The sequence below is a fragment of the Protomyctophum bolini genome (genome assembly GCF_963924005.1).
Source record: "Protomyctophum bolini genome assembly, chromosome: 22".
In the NCBI taxonomy this organism is placed as follows: domain Eukaryota; kingdom Metazoa; phylum Chordata; class Actinopteri; order Myctophiformes; family Myctophidae; genus Protomyctophum; species Protomyctophum bolini.
The window spans coordinates 32,193,424-32,214,612 of NC_137883.1; the positions used below are offsets into that span (position 1 = coordinate 32,193,424).

The 21,189-nt window shown below is 45.0% G+C and overlaps 1 protein-coding gene across 3 annotated transcripts in view; it reads right to left on the bottom strand.

Moving 5' to 3' along the window:
- LOC308310289 (uncharacterized protein) overlaps positions 1-21,189 on the bottom strand; it is a 151,196-nt gene that overhangs the window by 6,863 nt on the left and 123,144 nt on the right. The window contains exons 41-58 of one of the 3 annotated variants that reach the window (XM_080756568.1): positions 20,667-20,720; positions 18,440-18,496; positions 18,020-18,073; positions 16,936-16,989; positions 15,753-15,806; positions 15,553-15,606; positions 15,313-15,420; positions 15,034-15,141; positions 14,482-14,589; positions 14,076-14,129; positions 8,539-8,601; positions 7,454-7,507; positions 6,882-6,917; positions 4,911-4,928; positions 2,505-2,540; positions 2,369-2,395; positions 2,164-2,229; positions 107-281 (exon numbers count right to left, since the gene is read on the bottom strand). In XM_080756568.1, coding sequence (XP_080612694.1) covers positions 107-281; positions 2,164-2,229; positions 2,369-2,395; positions 2,505-2,540; positions 4,911-4,928; positions 6,882-6,917; positions 7,454-7,507; positions 8,539-8,601; positions 14,076-14,129; positions 14,482-14,589; positions 15,034-15,141; positions 15,313-15,420; positions 15,553-15,606; positions 15,753-15,806; positions 16,936-16,989; positions 18,020-18,073; positions 18,440-18,496; positions 20,667-20,720 — 1,180 coding nt within the window. Of the gene's footprint in view, positions 1-106; positions 282-2,163; positions 2,230-2,364; positions 2,396-2,504; positions 2,541-4,910; positions 4,929-6,881; positions 6,918-7,453; positions 7,508-8,538; positions 8,602-14,075; positions 14,130-14,481; positions 14,590-15,033; positions 15,142-15,312; positions 15,421-15,552; positions 15,607-15,752; positions 15,807-16,935; positions 16,990-18,019; positions 18,074-18,439; positions 18,497-20,666; positions 20,721-21,189 lie in introns of all 3 variants that reach the window. The other 2 variants (XM_080756570.1, XM_080756569.1) reach the window with 2 other exon arrangements.

The window sequence follows — 21,189 nt, forward strand, 5'->3', positions numbered from 1 at the left end:
AGTTACTCGTTTTGTACTTTTTAACCTACTACATTTTGAATACAGGATTTGTACTTGTAACGGATCTACTTTCTACTTTTTAACTTCAGTAAAAACATCCGAGTACTTTTCCCCCCACTGCCGGTCTGGTCACAGTCCTGGAGGTCTCGGCAGACGCGCGCCGGGTTGTCTCGGCTCCCGAGGGGCTTCTTGAGGCTCTGGACCAGAGTGCTGAGGTGCTGCAGGGTCCTGAAGATCTCCGCTCCCTGGTCCAACATGGGCATCTCCGGGTTCTGGTACTTCTGGGTTGTTGGGATGCAAGAAGAGAACAATTAAGGATGCAAAGAGGAGAGTCAATAATAATAATACCAATCTGGCATTTCACTGGACACGCACTTTGTTTATAATGTTAATTAACTTATTCTACACGGGAACCCCCTTTTGGTGTTTATAGTGTTATGTTATACTTTAGCTATTGGAAAGCAGATCTACAAGCTCATAGCGAGCTTGCAGATCTGCTATTTTTTTTTTTTATCTTGAAAATGTGGTGCAAATCTTTGAATGTACTCGCATTGAATGTATTTGCTCTGAAAGAATATACAGTTCTTTCAGAGAAAATGTTTTCAACTGAAAGTCTTTGCTTCTGGAGGGGTCCCTGGAACAACATAGCAGATCTACAAGCTCGTAGGTCTGCTATTTTTTGAACATTTGTGACAATGTGATGCAGATCTTTGGATATATATTCTTTCAAAGCTAACCTTTTCAACTAAAATCTTTGCTTCTGGAACAACATATTTTCAGATGGGGGTCGGCAGCTAAATGCAGATATTTTTTCCGACTATTGGAGCACCACTGACATATAGAAACATGGGTTTTTTTTCCAGAAAACTGTCAGGATTTAGAAGGCATTATTTTGTAGAATCGTCTAACTTTAACCTCAGGTTTAAGTTACATTTTGCCCCCCCGGCCAAAAAACCCAAACAAACAAACAATCTAAAACATATGTTCTTGTGCGGGGAAGACATGTGGTTTGTTTCTTCCTGGGCCTTAGATCCCACTGGCAGCTCTAAGACATTTGCCGTTAGTGAGATTAGCTCCAGACACACACGTGTCTGGATCGAGCTCTTACTCGACAGCTGTTGTGAAGTACACATAAATTAACCCATTTAGACCTGGGAACGATTCTACGAATGTCTTCTAAATCAGAACCCATGTTTCTGTGTCAGTCGTTAAACTATATGTTGTTCCAGTGAGCCCGAGAAGTAAAGATTTGAGTTAAAAACGTTCGCTCTGAAAGAATATACGTATATTCAAAGATTTGTGCCACGATTAAAAAAAAATAGCAGACCTACAAGTTGAGCTTGTAGATCTGCTATTTTTCAAAAGCTAAATTATAAAACACCAAAAGGGGTTCCCGCACAGAATGGGTTAAGTGTCTGGGTTTTTTTTTTATCATCATACAAGATATGATTTCATTTTACTTTCTTTAAAAACAAAAAAAAATAAATCACTTGAGGATAATTAAGCCCCATTGGGTTGCAGCAGCGACCCGTTTTCGAGGGGGGGGGGGGTCCGCAAATAAGGATCACATCAGCAGTCATAACTAAGCATGATTAACCCATTTAGGCCTGACGTCAGAAAAAAAAAGAAGTCTTCTAAATCCTGACAGTTTCCTGAAATACCTCATGTTTCTATATCGGTGGTGCTCAATATTTTTGATTGATTGATTGATTGAAATATGTATTAACAGTTTGCAGAATTACAGTACATTTCAAGCACAAACTCAATACAAAGTTTGTGCTTGAAATTGGGTCGTCCACTGTGAGTGGACGACCCAATTAAGCATTATACTTGTTGTTCAATTCATCAAATTTCATGCCAAGGACACCCAAAAATTCTATGTATTTGGCCACCAACCCCCATCTGAAAATATGTTGTTCCAGGGACCCCCCCCCCCCCCCCCCCCCCGGGCCAGAAGCAAAGATTTGAGTTAAAAACGTTGGCTCTGATAGAAATATTTGTGCCACATTTTCACGATTTTTCAAAAATAGCAGACCTACAAACTAATACAGCTAAATTATATGAAACACCAAAAAGGGGTTCCCGCACAGAATGGGTTAATATGAGCGACTCCGTTGCCGCGGGCCGGGAGGCGCCGACGCCGTAGCTTCTTCTGGGACTCACCTCTGACCTCAGCGCCGTGTGGGAGTCTATGATGACTTGAAAGGCAGCGCCCAGAGCCTCCTTCTTCTACCGACCGCACGAAGAAAACAACGCAATTAGGAACGACGAGGACTCCATTTCTGTCTCATTTGTTATGCTGCCTCTACCCCCCCCACACACACCCCCAAAGTCCCATAAACATGGAAATAAATGGAAACATACTTACTAATGAAGGCAGAGAGCTGGGAAGTCCCTAGAGGAATATAGACGTAGCATTATTATTATTATAGGTCTGGTGGGATTTTTGTTTACCAGAACGTGGGTTTTATTGAAATGGTTGCACAAAATGACGAGGAACTCACAGGTGGTCCGGGGGGTCCGCGAGGACCAGGAGGCCCCTAAGAATTAAGAAAAACATATGATGACACAGCGTTGTGTTATAAGACTACAAAGCATGTGCTGTTTAACCAAGACCATTATTTAAAGGACCACTTCACCACTTTTCTTCATATAATAGGTCCTCACTAATAATCATGATAAAATGGCACGATTTCTTTCTACTCATGCTGTGTCTCATAGAACGGCTGTAGGCAGTTCATAGTACATCATCATTAGGCAAGATATTTTTACTAAAATGTTTAGATTTTCATTATCGTGAGAACGATATGGCTTCCATTTTCGCATTGCAACTTTTCAGGACTATAAAAGCCTGCAGTTTCTATTAGCTTGTATTCCCCATCGATGATGTCACTGGAAGACGGTTTCTGAACTGCCCCACAGCCCTCCTATGAGACACAGACTGGTTTCTGAACTGCCCCACAGCCCTCCTATGAGACACAGACTGGTTTCTGAACTGCCCCACAGCCCTCCTATGAGACACAGACTGGTTTCTGAACTGCCCACAGCCCTCCTATGAGACACAGACTGGTTTCTGAACTGCCCCACAGCCCTCCTATGAGACACAGACTGGTTTCTGAACTGCCCCACAGCCCTCCTATGAGACACAGACTGGTTTCTGAACTGCCCCACAGCCCTCCTATGAGACACAGACTGGTTTCTGAACTGCCCCACAGCCCTCCTATGAGACACAGACTGGTTTCTGAACTGCCCCACAGCCCTCCTATGAGACACAGACTGGTTTCTGAACTGCCCACAGCCCTCCTATGAGACACAGACTGGTTTCTGAACTGCCCACAGCCCTCCTATGAGACACAGACTGGTTTCTGAACTGCCCCACAGCCCTCCTATGAGACACAGACTGGTTTCTGAACTGCCCACAGCCCTCCTATGAGACACAGACTGGTTTCTGAACTGCCCCACAGCCCTCCTATGAGACACAGACTGGTTTCTGAACTGCCCCACAGCCCTCCTATGAGACACAGACTGGTTTCTGAACTGCCCACAGCCCTCCTATGAGACACAGACTGGTTTCTGAACTGCCCCACAGCCCTCCTATGAGACACAGACTGGTTTCTGAACTGCCCACAGCCCTCCTATGAGACACAGACTGGTTTCTGAACTGCCCACAGCCCTCCTATGAGACACAGACTGGTTTCTGAACTGCCCACAGCCCTCCTATGAGACACAGACCGAGTAGAAAGAAATTGCGCCATCTTTTCATGATTATTAGTGAGGACGAAGTATAGGTTGAAAAGTGGTGAAGTGGTCCTTTAACCCATTCTGACCTGAGATCAGATTCATACGAGGTTTCCACTAGGACACACACTGGTCTGATTAACCCATTCTGACCTGAGATCAGATTCTAAAAATCTCAGTCGTTCTTCGATTTAAAAAAAAATAGCAGACCTACAAGCTCGTAGCGCGCCACTCGGTGGCGCGCTACGAGCTTGTAGATCTGCTATTTTTCAATCGCTAAAGCATAACATGCTGCTAACACCAAAATGGGTGCCCGGTCAGAATGGGTTAAGAAAAGGGAGTACCGGTATGTTCTTTTCCCTTCTCTCACTTATCACGCTTTTGCACGGATCAAAAGGGGGGGAGGGGTGGGGGGGGGTTATACCAGGGGGGTCCTGAGCTAAATTATTTTAATATGCCATCGCAATCATTATAACCACTTTAACCATCATTTCATACTTATATAGCAGATACAGAAGCTCATCTGCTATTTTGTGTATTTATGTACAGTATTTATTAAGTCTTGACAGTGTGTTTTTTTTTTTAGTTTTTGATTTATTTTGGGGTCTTTTCTGCCTTTATTCATAGGATGAAAGTAGTCAGACAGCCTAGGTGCACAGACGGTTGAGCTAACCGTCCGGGCCAATTAAGTCTTGACAGTGTTAGAAAAATGTTGAATAATTTTGATCTTTTTTAACAAATCTCTTCTCGGGGGTCCCTGTAGCACAAAACACACAGATGGAAGGACTAAAGACCTACCTTCCCCCAAACTCACTGATTTTATTCCCTGACCAATAACTGTTGTTTTTTTTTTGTATGTTTCTTGATGCTGAACGGTGTGATTTTAATCGTGTAATGTTATTCTTTTCCTGCTTTTACCTATTGTTTCATATTTTTGCCTAATGCCTACTGTAGCACTTTGAGATTCAGAGGAATGTAAAGCGCATTATGAATAAAATCCATTATTATTATTATTATTAGATGGGGGTCCGTGCAGCCAAATACGTATCCATTCCATTTGGAGGTTCATTCACGGCACGAACAAAAAGTTTTCAGAACTACTGATTCATTTTAGACCAACAATAAATAATTCTCGTATTTGGCAAAAAATAAATAAATAAAATCCTGCTTACCTTCGGTCCTTGCAGTCCCTGTTGGACAACAGAAGAGAAACGGAAAGCAATATTCAGAAGTGGACCATTGTGTTCCAGAACAATGGAATTCATGTGACATGCAGCATTCTGCAGCAAATACACAGTATGTACAGTATATTCCCCCTATTCCAATAGATTATTAAATAGATCGTTCTCACACTGACTGTACGTTCAGTTTCTATCTAGTCCACAGCGTCACGGCACACACCTCTCTACAGAGAAAATAGATATTTTACAAGCTCACGACGCATCACGGGCCGATGCGGTGGCAACTTGAACAGATTGTCGCCTCCAGGTCGGACTATTGACACGGACCCCAAGTAAAAGTACTCAAGTAAAAGTACTGTTACTTGGGTCCAGTACTCATGTGTAATAAATGTACTTGGTTACTCTGCCACCACTGACACTATAATGACCACTCAAAGCCTCCCTGCTCAAGTAGCCCGCGCTCATTCACAGCGCTGCGATGCGTTATTTCCACATTAGGAAGTCCCTGTGACTGAAATAAAACGTCTGGGTTTCCGAGGCTACTGTGACTGTGACCCTGTGACTGTGACCCTGTGACTGTGACCCTGTGACTGTGACCCTGTGACTGTGACCCTGTGACTGTGACCCTGTGACTGTGACTGAGATATGGGTGAATTGTGCCGGCGTGCGCCGGAGGGTTCGCTGGAACTCTCGAAAGCGTAAAGACCGGCGAGCATTAATCAACCTGAAATGAGCTCCAGCGCAGCAGCTAAGTGTCACAGTGAGGAGGACAGACGCTGGTTGCACAATGATGAGAGATGAAGAAACGCTGGGGGGACAAAAAGAGAGTCTTTCTCTCTGCTCCGTCAATGTGCTGAGCTCTCTCTGTTCCTCAGCCAAAAGCATCTCCCTTTCATCATCTCAACAGTCATTTGTAACGACTTCCATCCATGTATACGTGGATCCTTGCGAGTATGTAACTCAGAGAGTACGAGTGGAACCAATTTTTAATTTCCTTTTCTGCTAAGCAACAAGCTATACATAATATATAGATTGTTGCTTAGCAGAAAAGGAAATTTAAAAAGTTAAATGTAAAGATATAAAGATAAAACGGAAATAGCAACTTCCTTACTCTGATTTAGTGAGGTGTAGTTCCAGACTCGATTATAACATTCATATTAGGATAAATACATGTGTGCGGCTGTAAAGACGAAACGGAAGTGTGGAGGATGCTCCACTTCCGCATTACGTTTGACTCATGATAGAGCTTCCGCTGCTCCAGGCCGTATGATGGAAACAAGTCAAAGTCATACAATTTGTCACACGTTACCGCAGTGAAATGTGTTCTCCGCATTTGACCCATCTCTTGGAGCGCTGAGCTGCAGCCAAGGAGCGCTGAGCTGCAGCCAAGGAGCGGTGAGCTGCAGCCAAGGAGCGGTGAGCTGCAGCCAAGGAGCGGTGAGCTGCAGCCAAGGAGTGGTGAGCTGCAGCCAAGGAGCGGTTGAGCTGCAGCCAAGGAGCGGTGAGCTGCAGCCAAGGAGCGGTTGAGCTGCAGCCAAGGAGCGCTGAGCTGCAGCCAAGGAGCGGTGAGCTGCAGCCAAGGAGCGGTTGAGCTGCAGCCAAGGAGCGGTGAGCTGCAGCCAAGGAGCGGTGAGCTGCAGCCGTGCCGCGCTCGGGAATCATTTGATTAGTAGATTTGACCCCCCAATCCAACCCTTTGATGCTGAGTGTCAAGCAGGGAGGCATTGGGTCCCATGTTTACAGTCTTTGGTATGACCCGGCCCGGGGATCGAACCCCCGACCTCCCAGTTTCAGGGCGGACACTCTAACCACAAGGCCACTGTCTGGTTAGAAGCATTGGAAGCATTTGGAAAATTGCGAGAGGCAACAGTCTGGCAAAGCGAGACTATGGCGTGGACATTATGTGGTCACACTACAGTACGGACGGACGGACGGACGGGTTTAATCAAAGGTGTCACGTACCGTGTCTCCGTGGGTCCCCTTGTCACCGTGGGGTCCCTGAAGAATAGAGAGGAGGAAAGGTGATCAATTCATGGCTGACAGACAGACAGACAGGCAGACATGGGGGTAACATCATGTGTGGCATAAAGGCAGTGGTTCTCAAAATGGACGCCTAGGGGTCCTTGGGGGGGGGTACCAGGGGGTCCCCTCGGGGTCCTTGGGGGGGGGGTGCCAGGGGGTCCCCTCTGGGTCCTTGGGGGGGGGGGTGCCAGAGGGTCCCCCGCTAAAGGAGTCAATAGAGCATCACAATCATTCTAGTAACACCTATTTATATGTTGTCTTTTGGTGTTTTAAGCATTATGTTAATAGCAGATCTACAAGCTCGTAGCGCGGCACCGAGTGCTGTGCTATACGAGCTTGTAGATCTTCTCCAAAATCTTTGCTTCTTAGGGGGGGGTCCCTGGAACATCATATTTTCAGATGGAGCTCCGTGGCCAAATTCAGATAATTCTGGGGGTCCTTGACATGCAAAAGGTTGAGAACCACTAATATAGAAACAGGAGGCATAAAGGATGAGATAGGAGGATACATACAGAGTGACCGCCTGGTCCCACGATGCCAACCGGGCCCATGGGTCCCTCCATACCCTGAGGAGAAACACAACACATGTCAGAACAGAGGACCCACCGGGCCCACCGCTCCCTCCATACCCTGCAGGAGAAACACAACACATGTCAGATCAGAGGACCCACCGGGCCCCACCGGGCCCATGGGTCCCTCCATACCCTGCAGGAGAAACACAACACATGTCAGAACAGAGGACCCACCGGGCCCTATGGCTCCCTCCATACCCTGCAGGAGAAACACAACACATGTCAGATCAGAGGACCCACCGGGCCCATGGGTCCCTCCATACCCTGCAGGAGAAACACAACACATGTCAGAACAGAGGACCCACCGGGCCCCACCGGGCCCATGGGTCCCTCCATACCCTGAGGAGAAACACAACACATGTCAGAACAGAGGACCCACCGGGCCCCACCGGGCCCATGGGTCCCTCCATACCCTGCAGGAGAAACACAACACATGTCAGAACAGAGGACCCACCGGGCCCCACCGGGCCCATGGGTCCCTCCATACCCTGCAGGAGAAACACAACACATGTCAGATCAGAGGACCCACCGGGCCCCACCGGGCCCATGGGTCCCTCCATACCCTGCAGGAGAAACACAACACATGTCAGATCAGAGGACCCACCGGGCCCTAAGGCTCCCTCCATACCCTGCAGGAGAAACACAACACATGTCAGATCAGAGGACCCACCGGGCCCTATGGCTCCCTCCATACCCTGAGGAGAAACACAACACATGTCAGATCAGAGGACCCACCGGGCCCTATGGCTCCCTCCATACCCTGAGGAGAAACACAACACATGTCAGATCAGAGGACCCACCGGGCCCTATGGCTCCCTCCATACCCTGAGGAGAAACACAACACATGTCAGATCAGAGGACCCACCGGGCCCTATGGCTCCCTCCATACCCTGAGGAGAAACACAACACATGTCAGATCAGATGACCCTTTGTGAGCCTGTAGGTCGGCTATTGTCAAATTGCCGAAATGTATATAGGTATAAATGTATATAGGGCCGAAGAGGTTAATCAAGTCTGTATCTTACCCTCAAGCCGCGTGGTCCTTTGGGCCCCAGTATCCCGGCGGTACCAAAGTCCCCTAGAGGCCCCTGGAGGAGAGACAACACAACAGCAGCTCAACGGGAGTACAGAATAGAGGCCCCTAGAGGCCCCCTAGAGGCCCCTGGAGGAGACACACAACACAACACAACAGCAGCTCAACGGTAGTACAGAATAGAGGCCCCTAGAGGCCCCTGGAGGAGACAACACAACACAACAGCAACTCAAACGGGAGAACAGAATAAATAATAAAAAGTTAAATTCAGCAAAAATCATGTGGGAATTAATGCTGTTGTTTTCCTGTTTGTCTGTTTTCGATGCAAATGTAATTTCTTGGCAGGCAAACAGGTGCACAGATGGATGAAATATAATGGCTGCTGCTTCTTAATCATGGCCACACGCTGACTTGGAACACCTAAACCACATTCTACTGCAACACAGCGAGGCTCAACCTTTTGTTAGACATTGGCTTAATATCGTGCGTCGTAAATAAACGGATGAAGTCATCACAGACACACGACTCAGTAGAGTTAGTATCCAACAGCCTTCAGAAAACAATAAATATCTCCGGCCTTTAGATCATTTCAGAGATTTGAATATTCCACTAGAATTAATCGTTCAATGGAATGATTTATACCTGCAAATCTGTTTTTGTTCTTCTATAATACCTGCTGCTTTGAGCTTCGTTAAAGTGTTTCATTCATACATTCCAATTTGTATGTTAGACCAGGGGTGGACAACTTTGACCACTATATTTCCACACTCACTCCAGAGGGCCACTATAGACCGATTCCGTAGCGGTTTCATGGTCGCAGCCTACGTATTTCCTGTAGGCGGACTCGACGTAGCTGCGGGGATAAACCCTCACCAGGCGCATCTCTTCCACTACAGTGAACGGCAGAGTGACTGATGTTAGTTTGCCTCAAACTTTACTCTTTTACCTGCTTTTTTACTAACACTAACATTACAAAGATGTCCAGAACATCGAGATGAACCTGTGTAGTTTATGGCTGCTCCAACAGTAGTGGCAACATAAAACATAAATAAATACGGAATGTCAAAATATCCACCGTGGTGGCTGAGACCAGAGCCATTGAGTAATGGTTGAGACAAAGCAGTGAAAGGTCCTGAAAGATACATAATTTCAGTCTTACCCAATACCCAATCTTTCTGTTTTATGAACACAAGGCTGCTGTATTTTATACCTCATACTAAGCATTTAAAGTATGAGGTATAAAGTACAGCAGCCTTGTGTTAATAAAACAGAAAGATTTGGTATTGGGTAAGACTGGCGTTATGTATCTTTCACTGCTTCGTCTCAACCATTACTCAATGGCTCTGGTCTCAGCCACCGCGGTGGATATTAGACATTCCATTTTTTTTTTTTTTTATGTTGCCACTACTGTTGGAGCAGCCATAAACTATACACAGGTTCATATCGATGTTCTGGGCATCTTTGTAATGTTAGTGTTAGTAAAAAAGCAGGTAAAAGTTTAAGGCAAACTAACATCAGTCACTCTGCCGTTCACTGTAGTGGAAGAGGTGCGCCTGGTGAGGGTTTAAACCCCGCAGCTACGTCGAGTCTGCCTACAGGAAATACGTAGGCTGCGACCATGAGACCCGCTACGGAATCGGTCTATAGTTCCACACTCACTCCAGAGGGCCACTATAGTTCCACACTCACTCCAGAGAGCCACTATAGTTCCACACTCACTCCAGAGGGCCACTATAGTTCCACACTCAGAGGGCCACTATATTTGAATACTGGAGAACTCAGTTTGCCGACTCTTCTTCATCTTTGCCGAGATTTCTTCCCCTTTCGCCGACTCTTCGTCACTTTCCGGTCCGAGTTCTGTCTGAGAACTCGGACGGAAAGTGACGAAGAGTCGCCGAAACGGGAAGAAATCTCGGCACTGGAGCGCGCATCTAGCTACTGCATGATGATCATGCACGCTGATCAGACAGCAGATCAATAAAAGCATGCAAAAGCATTCAGCTTTCACAAGTGTGCCCATATAGAGAAGGAAAATAATTAAGAATTCGGTGGCATTTCTCTCAGTCCCTGTCGCAGGGTAAACAAAACGTCATATAGCACATGGCTAATTGTACCGTGCCAGGGAGGAGGAGGAGGCGGAGCGGCTGTAACTTTCTCCAGGCCAATAATGGATTTAATCATTCCAAATAGGTCTCCATTCATTGCTACGGTCGACATGCTCGTCTCACTGTCACTCGCTTTTAGTTTTGACTAACGCAAGCGCAAAGCAAAGCTATTGCTGCGCTGTGCAGAAGAGTCATTGAAGTTGAAGTGAATGCGCAAGATTTGCGACATTGAGGGGGGCAGAAAACTGAGCGCTCGAGCACTGTTCATGCAGCCTGGAGTTCAGAGGAGTGGGACTAGCTGGAGTTTGATAGTTGAGATTGTAGAGCTTGTAGATCTGTCTGTTTTTGCAGCTCCGGTGTCAGGGTAACAATAAGAAAAAATTATAGGCAGAGATGAAGTGAAGGTTCAACTTCACTTCATCTCTGCCTATAAATTTTTTTTTGCCAAGCAGCAGCAAGCTACGCTACGCTAAGCTAACATCACCACCACCATGGCTGGTGTTGTGTTAGCTTAGCAGCTAAGCCTTAGCTTCTTGCAATGCTATAGCGTTCTCACTGCGGTCTCACGGTGCAGGCACTGTGGGCTGCTGCTTGGAGAGGAGAGGCTACAGGCGGCTCAGCGGCTGCTATGACCAAATTGATTGTGTGCAACATGACAACTGTTTTAAAGTATTGTACAGTGACAACTATTGAAACTTTATTGTAAACAAACACTGCGGTCCACCCAGCTCCACCCCCCTGGCTACAGCAGGCAGCCAGCAGTGAGCCTGAGCACCGCGTCGAGCGTTGTTTCCTTCCTGAAAATGATCATTATCATCGCTCCCGTTGACTTTCATTCCCGTCCCGTCCCGATCACGGGATTAATAATTTTTTTTGGTTGTGTTGCTTTAGCATCGTTAGCACAGTAGCTAGCAGTAGCTAACATTCAGAAACTTGCAGCTGCTGAAAGTGCCCCGAAACGTGGAGAATATTCGGCAGAATCTGAAGAAGAGTCGTCGCGCGGCGAATCTTCTTAAGAGTCTGCCGAATATTCTCCACGGTTTGCCGACTTGTCTTGAGAAGTCGGCAAAAAGGGTAAATCCGCCGAGTGTTCTTGTTACCCTATATTTCCACACTCACTCCAGAGGGCCACTATAGTTCCACACTCACTCCAGAGGGCCACTATATTTCCACACTCACTCCAGAGGGCCACATTGCATATTACTGTCATAGCAAAGATAGTCAATCTACACACTATTTTTTGCGATATTTTAATTTACGTCCTGAATTATTATTTTTGCTATCCGGGGTTTTAGAACTACTGCTTGACAAGGTGTACTGCCTGAATCTCATGAACAATTATATCCAAGTGCATCTGTTTTCTTCACTAACTCATTGAATAATCATCAGTATCATGTCAAATATCAATCTATTAAACTATATGAAACAATAAGAAAGCAACACAAACTACCTCCAAGAACACCTCAATGCCCCCCTTTTCTCTTACAAACGATACATTTTTTAGTGCATTCTAATGCTGGCGCTGACTATCAGTGGGTAGGAGATATAGTACAGTAGGATATAGTACTGTACCTTTGGCCCAAACATAACTAACTATCAGTGGGTAGGAGATATAGTACTGTACAGTAGGAGATAGTACTGTACCTTTGGCCCAAACATAACTAACTATCAGTGGGTAGGAGATATAGTACAGTAGGATATAGTACTGTACCTTTGGCCCAAACATAACTAACTATCAGTGGGTAGGAGATATAGTACTGTACAGTAGGAGATAGTACTGTACCTTTGGCCCAAACATAACTAACTATCAGTGGGTAGGAGATATAGTACTGTACAGTAGGAGATAGTACTGTACCTTTGGCCCAAACATAACTAACTATCAGTGGGTAGGAGATATAGTACTGTACAGTAGGATATAGTACTGTACCTTTGGCCCACACATAACTAACTATCAGTGGGTAGGAGATATAGTACTGTACAGTAGGATATAGTACTGTACCTTTGGCCCAAACATAACTAACTATCAGTGGGTAGGAGATATAGTACTGTACAGTAGGAGATAGTACTGTACCTTTGGCCCAAACATAACTAACTATCAGTGGGTAGGAGATATAGTACAGTACAGTAGGAGATAGTACTGTACCTTTGGCCCAAACATAACTAACTATCAGTGGGTAGGAGATATAGTACTGTACAGTAGGAGATAGTACTGTACCTTTGGCCCAAACATAACTAACTATCAGTGGGTAGGAGATATAGTACTGTACAGTAGGAGATAGTACTGTACCTTTGGCCCAAACATAACTAACTATCAGTGGGTAGGAGATATAGTACTGTACAGTAGGAGATAGTACTGTACCTTTGGCCCAAACATAACTAACTATCAGTGGGTAGGAGATATAGTACTGTACAGTAGGATATAGTACTGTACCTTTGGCCCAAACATAACTAACTATCAGTGGGTAGGAGATATAGTACAGTAGGATATAGTACTGTACCTTTGGCCCAAACATAACTAACTATCAGTGGGTAGGAGATATAGTACAGTAGGATATAGTACTGTACCTTTGGCCCAAACATAACTAACTATCAGTGGGTAGGAGATATAGTACTGTAGGATATAGTACTGTACCTTTGGCCCAAACATAACTAACTATCAGTGGGTAGGAGATATAGTACTGTACAGTAGGAGATAGTACTGTACCTTTGGCCCAAACATAACTAACTATCAGTGGGTAGGAGATATAGTACTGTACAGTAGGAGATAGTACTGTACCTTTGGCCCAAACATAACTAACTATCAGTGGGTAGGAGATATAGTACTGTACAGTAGGAGATAGTACTGTACCTTTGGCCCAAACATAACTAACTATCAGTGGGTAGGAGATATAGTACTGTACAGTAGGAGATAGTACTGTACCTTTGGCCCAAACATAACTAACTATCAGTGGGTAGGAGATATAGTACTGTACAGTAGGAGATAGTACTGTACCTTTGGCCCAAACATAACTAACTATCAGTGGGTAGGAGATATAGTACTGTACAGTAGGAGATAGTACTGTACCTTTGGCCCAAACATAACTAACTATCAGTGGGTAGGAGATATAGTACTGTACAGTAGGAGATAGTACTGTACCTTTGGCCCAAACATAACTAACTATCAGTGGGTAGGAGATATAGTACTGTACAGTAGGAGATAGTACTGTACCTTTGGCCCAAACATAACTAACTATCAGTGGGTAGGAGATATAGTACTGTACAGTAGGAGATAGTACTGTACCTTTGGCCCAAACATAACTAACTATCAGTGGGTAGGAGATATAGTACTGTACAGTAGGAGATAGTACTGTACCTTTGGCCCAAACATAACTAACTATCAGTGGGTAGGAGATATAGTACTGTACAGTAGGAGATAGTACTGTACCTTTGGCCCAAACATCCCCAGAAACCCTGGAGATCCTTGTCCACCAGCATCACCCTGGCAGACAGACACGGTAAAGGTTAGTTAGTTAGTTAGTTTCATTTATTGTCCACGTGTGGAAATTCGTCTTCGGTCTCAAACAGTAAAAAACAAACGGTTACAACAACAGCAACAACACTTAACACAATTATTTTCTCATGGCAAAAAAGTGCAGGACAACACAGTGGCAGATACATTGGAAAAACAAACTAATCTAGCGAGACATGGTATCATTTAGTGCCTTAATGGCACTATCGTCATCCTCCACATCGCAGCAAAAGCAAATTAACTACCAAATAATGCCTTTTTTTTGGTACAAAAATAATATGTTATGGATTATGATTCATGCATTTGAACTAGTAGTACTCACTGTCTGCCCTTTGAGCCCCTGGTCCCCCTGCCCCCCCGGCAGGCCGGTCACACCAACGTGGCCTCTGTTTCCAGAGGGTCCGGTTTGGCCTCGCGGTCCTCTCTCACCCTGGATGTACGTTAAAACAATAACACGGGGCGAGGTTAAGTAGAGTGAGGTGGAGTGTGGGAATCCATTTTTATGTGTGTCAGACAAGAGAGTTTATCTATCTAAGTGTTATATGGTCTTGCGCAACCAGGTGGCATTACTATCATTTTGCTACACTGCGCAGGTCCATACTAAGTTAACCCTCGAAGGTATGAAACCCTGATTTTCCTCTGTTACTTTTTTCTCTTCTGTCGAATATACAGCTGATTGATTTTGTAATCTTTTTCCTGCATACAACCGGGGTAGGCAAAAATAAGCTTGTAGCTTCAGCCTACACCCTTTTGGTCCGTTATTTTCTTCTGCAATTTGTTACTTATTGTGATGCATTGTGCTGAAAAGGACCAAATAAACTCATCGTCATCATCAAGAGCTGGATTTCTAACCAGAACTTCAACACATTCTCACCTTGGGTCCGAAGGAGCCTTGACTCCCGGGGAGTCCCGGCACGCCGGTGTTGCCTCGCTGGCCAGCTTTGCCGGGCACGCCGAATTCTCCGTCAGCTCCTTGCTCCCCCTGAACAGAGGCAGAGAGATGGGTGGTGGTGGTCGTGACTGGTTTGACCTTAGTGGGGAATAGCACCACTGTGGTGACTCCCAGGTTTGACCTTAGTGGGGAATAGCACCACTGTGGTGACTCCCAGGTTTGACCTTAGTGGGGAATAGCACCAACCGCTCCCACATTTACCTCGACTCCTCTGTGTCCGTCTTTCCCAGCTTGTCCGTCCACTCCATGCTGACCCTCCAGTCCTTCCCGGCCCACCACCCCCTTTGGGCCAGGAGGACCCTCAGGACCCTGAGGAAGAGGAATCAACAACACGTATGTGAGAGCTTGCAGCGGGGCACAGGCTACAGTACCTCAAACCCTTTTTACACCATTGTTTCATTTAGTCTGTTTTAAATGATCAAAGTCATGCGTTGCACTGACCGGTGGTCCTCTGGTTCCCGTCGCGCCCCTCGACCCTGGGTTTCCTTTCTGTCCCTGGAGAGAAGACAGTTCAGAACCCAACATGGAGCAAAGACAGTTCAGAACCCAACATGCTCACATCACAGCAGCATCAAAACATCCATATGATGAACATGAACTAGGCGGACGCAAATAAAATGTACTATTATTTTTGCCCTTACTTGATCACCTTTGGATCCTTTGGGTCCTGTATGTGCCTTCGGTCCAGGATGTCCCTGAAATGATAGTCATGATTGTTTGTTTTATTGTTCTGACAGCAGCAGGTATCTACACTGTATCAGCAGGTATCTATCTACACTGTCAAATCAAATACAAATACAAATTAATAAATGAACAGTTAAAGCAGGCAGCATACAGCATTGGTCTGCCCCGGTGTCGCCTCCCAGTGGGACGTGGCTCTTGATCACCTCCCTAGGGAGACGCCCGAGAGGCATCCTAACCAGATGCCCGGACCTCAGCTGACTCCTTTCCAAGAGAAGGAGCAGCGGTTCTACTCCGATTCTCTCTCGTGTGACTGAACTCGTCACCCTAATCTCTAAGGGAGATGAACTTCTGTAAGGGAGATGCCAGCCACCCGTCGAAGAAAACTCATTTTGGCCGCTTGTATTCACGACCTTGGCTGCGGCTCACCGCTCCAAGAGATGGGTCAAATGCGGAGAACAGATTTAACTGCTGTAACGTGTGTGACAAATCATATAACTTTGTCTAAATGGGTTTAGCGGCGCATTACACTTAAAAACATATTCTTCTAACGTCTAGTCAGGCTGTTTCAAATTAACTTCATTCAAAGTTTAGATATTAATTTGATCAGCTATTCTAATTATACTAATTGAAAACAGACGTCCCTGTTTTCTGGTGAACGATACTGCTCTTCCGACGCCCCGAGAGGGCTGTCTGTGTTTCCAATTACTTTTTCATTAATTTGATTTATTTACCTTTTTTTATTAAACAAAAGGAAACGGGAAATTAATACCAAAATATCTCAGTATTGAATCAAGTGAAAAATAAATCTGTCTGAGCAGCTCACAAAAGCTAGAGTAGACATTTCGATGACCCCAGAGTGGCCAGACGTGTTTTTAAGTTTGGAGATGTGACACCAGGTGCAGTACTTATAGTTTAGACAGTTTTTGGTTTAGACTAGTCACTGGTTAGACCAGTCATTAGTCCTACAACTACAACCTATCTTAAAACCTCGCTCTAAACCTATAACCTCCCACGGGGCAGCACACCTAAACCTAAACCTAACCCATGTCTAACCAATGACTACTCTAAACTAAGTATGCACCCCATGATGGCTACTACCTACTACCTTGACATGGAAAGAGTTGAGAGGCACTGACTCACAGGAAGTCCTGGTGCGCCTGCTTCACCTCTCTCTCCGTCGACACCATCCTGGCCCTGAGAAACAGCACAGTCACCCAAGGTTGGTTTTGACAGCACATTTTGATTTTAGTTTAGTCATAGTCTCTTGAATAGCTTCACATAGTTTTAATTTTAGTGTTAGTCTAGTTTTATGTTGCATTCACTTCATTAAGCGCAGCAGAGTGTGGATCATCACCGCAGGTGTGAATGCAATCTTAGTCGACTAAATATCATACGATTTTAGTCGACTAAATCTACAGTTGATTTAGTAGACTAAAATGAATTTTGGCGGGCCTCGATGTCGTCGAAATGGCTTGTTCTAATCTAGACTTGCTGAAAATAACCGATCTACAAGCTCACAATGTGGTGCAGCGCGACGCATTGTGAGCTTGTAGATCGGCTATTTTCAGCATGCAACCAAGTGTAAAATGACTGGATCTCTTGTCCACTAGTCCCTTCCTAACATTTTTTGTCTAGTTTTTATTTGTTGACGGGATCGTCAATATATGTAGTCTTAGTTTTAGTCATCACAGCTTAGTTTTCATTTAGTTTCCAATTAGTTTTCGTCCGGGAAAAAAGGCATTAGACGAAAAAGATTCACCCCCAGCTAAATGATAGTTTGGAACCAAATGGACCCTTATATGGGTCTGTAACTGTGTACACAACCAAATGAACACTAACTCTCATAGTTACATTTACATTGATGTTACAATATAAATTGATGTCCCAGAGATATAATGTCATTCAATGGGGGGGGTCCGTATATAGACTTAATGCATGTTAAACTGGGGGGTCCTCGAAATTAAACGGGTTGAGAATCACTGCTAGAGCCGTAAAACATGTTCTCTTATGGGGGTCCCTGGCACAATGTTTTCGACTGACATAGAAACATAGCTTTTTCAGAAAACTGTCAGGATGTAGAAGACATTTTTAGAATCTGATCTCAGGTCAAAATGGGTTAAATGGGGGTCCGTGGGCTAATACGCGTCGATTAGGGGGTCCTTGACATGAAAACCTTTGGTGAACCACTTGCTTTATTTAAAAACATCCTCCATGCAGAACTCACAATGTATCCGGGGTCCCCTGGCTCTCCTCTGTCTCCGCGGTCTCCGTGCGGGCCCTGGGTTTAGACCGCGACAGGAACCAGAACCAGAACCACACGTTGCAGGAGAGGAAAGAGAGAGAGAGACAAGACAGAAGAAGCATAAATAGATCTATCAAAGTGGCAGACGCAGCCAAGAACAACTCACTCTGTCACCTTGAGGGACAGAACAGAAACCATGTGAACAACTCACTCTGTCACCTTGGGGACAAACCAGAAACAAGGTGGACCCTGTTGTAATTGTAAACGAGTGTAATGTTTTATGGTGTCGTCCACTCACAGTCAACAGTCTTTGTAATTGAGTTTGTGCTTGAAATGTACTGCAATTATGCAAAGTGTTAATCAATATTTCAATCAATCAATCAATCAATGTGAACAACTCACTCTGTCACCGTGGGGACCTGCCGGCCCGTCCACTCTGCAGTCCTCCCCCTGGTCACCCTGAAAACAACACAAACACAATGAAGTCAATGAATTATCCTCTAAGATATAAGTACTATTTAGCCCATTGAAATGGTCTTGTTTAGACGCACGCACGCACGCACACACACACACACACACACACACACACACACACACACACACACACACACACACACACACACACACACACACACACACACACACACACACACACACACACACACACACACACACACACACACACTGCCTCCAGTACATATCTAAAAGGAACATTGTTTGACTTATAACACTTAACAGCACCCAATAAACAACACACTAGAGTATATTTTTATCGCCCTGCATGGCAACCATTATGCCGAAGGAAACCAATAACAACATAATACAGAACAATGGGTTTGAGTCACACACTGACACAGCTGGATTTGGCCGCCGATCAAATCGTTACAGGAAATCCTGTTTTTCCAACGTCTTCTCACATAGTGTTATGACTGTGATATCAATCTGAATGTGAAATACCTTAATGAATAGCCTGCCAGTAAACCTTTATTTTGTAGATGTGACAACAAGAAATAAACCATCATGACACATTTTAAGTGCGTGCTTATCCCACTGGTTTATCGATCTTTATCTCGGAGCAAGTCAGTGTACCTAGCGGGGGAGCGGTCGTTTACATGTCTGCAAAGCAGCAGTTGTATACAAGGTAAAACGCGTCGCGGAGCATTGCCTTGTGAGTTTGTAGATCATCTATTTTGGTGCACGACGACCGCACAACTAACCATAAACCTGGCTTGAGTAAGTAACGTAGCACTGCAGCACTCTGGGCGTCCTCATTGACTCTCGCTGGAAGAGTAGACGTTCATTCTACAGACATTCCACAAGGCTCATGTTCTTCCTACATTTCCTCCAACTTTGAATTGGTTCAATAGGAACGGCCTAAACCTCAAATCAGATGCTTGGCTACGTTGTGCGGCCGTAGGGACCTACAGAGCAGACTAAAATTGGCCTCGCTAATTCCCTCGGAACGTTTCAAAAGGACTCACCAACGTTTGCACTTGTTTGGATGTTTACGAGCCTCTTCGTTAGTGTCTGTACATTTGTGTACATTGTGTGTATTTCTACTTCATGTTACAAGGTTTATTTGCTTTTTGGTGGAATTCTATTTCCACCTCTTGGCCAGTTCAGACTTGAAAAAGTTTTTTTTACTGGTTAAATAAAGGTTTAATAATTATAAAAAAAATAAGAAGAGACCGCCCCCAACACCCCCCACCCCATATGTGGTTCTGGTGGAGTCATCATACTAATGATCTTTTTTGACAGCGAATACACCTGTTATAGTTTGGCGATGTTTGCAAACAAACAAAAAATGTGTGACAAATATTCAGTTCCCTAATGCACTCCTAATCAACGACAGTCCAGGTGCTGGTGAATAATTACAAGGGATTTGGACAGTTTTTCTAGCGCGTTAATTAATGAGCTGCATCCACATCAGTGATAAAACAAATCAAGGACATCTTTAACCCATTTAGGCCTGACGTCGAAATAAATAAAAAATCTTCTAAATCCTCCAGTTTTCTGAAATACCTACTGTATGTTTATATATTAGTGCTGTTGTCAAGGACCCCAAAATGTATATGTAATTGGCCTCCGACCCCAATCTGAAAATAATGTTGTTCCAGGGACCCCCCAGAAGCAAACATTTGAGTTAAAAACGTTCCGTTCTGAAAAAATATTTATTCCAAATTTGTGACACATTTTCAAACATTTTCACCTACAAGCTCGTAGCTGAGCTTGTAGATCTGCTATTCTTCAATAGCTAACATAATGTTTAAAACACCAAAAGGGGTTCCCGTCCAGAATGGGTTAAGAATAATTAGAAGTGCAGCGCGAGAGAGAGAGAGACAGCGAGCGATATGAGTTAATTGGATGAGTACAACTTAATGTATGCTACATGGTGCGAGGGTGTCACTTCCCAAATCTACACGTTGTAGACCTGTTCTTTATGGCAGGCAACGTACTAGTATAAATTAGGCTGACCAAATGCAGCAACACTGCAGGACACTTTTACAACGTTAACTAATGCCGTCATTACCGACGCTTGGCACGCACCATTTGTCACCTCTAGACACAACCCATTAAATTGGAGAAAGCCTTTTTTAGGCAAATGAATGTGGAAAAGTATATAACGTACCTTTTCACCTCTGGGTCCAGGAGTGCCGAGAGGGCCCTGTTGTCCAATGTGACCCTGTGACGATAGACGTGGAGGAAATATTGAAATATTGTAACTCATCATTATAATACAAGTAAAACATATGGCAGTATAGGGGGGAGGGGGGGTTGGCAAATGGTAAACGGTGCATTTATATAGCGCCTTTATCCAAGGCGCTTTACATAGATTGTGCAATAAATTCACCCAATTCACACACACACATTCATACAGCGATGGCAGAAGAAACCACGCAAGGCACCAACCAGCACATCAGGAGCAATTAGGGGTTCAGAGTCTTGCTCAAGGACACTTCGACACTAACTCTGGGGGAGCCCACAGGGTTCGAACTGGCAACCTTGCGGTTACCATCCGGCCACTCTACCCCTGAGCCACCACAGCCGCCCTGACAGTGGAGTATAGAGCCAAGTGGCCACTTAGGAATTGGATATAGTTCCCGGTTCGATCCCCAGGCCAGACAGTGGCCTTGTGGTTAGAGTGTCCACCC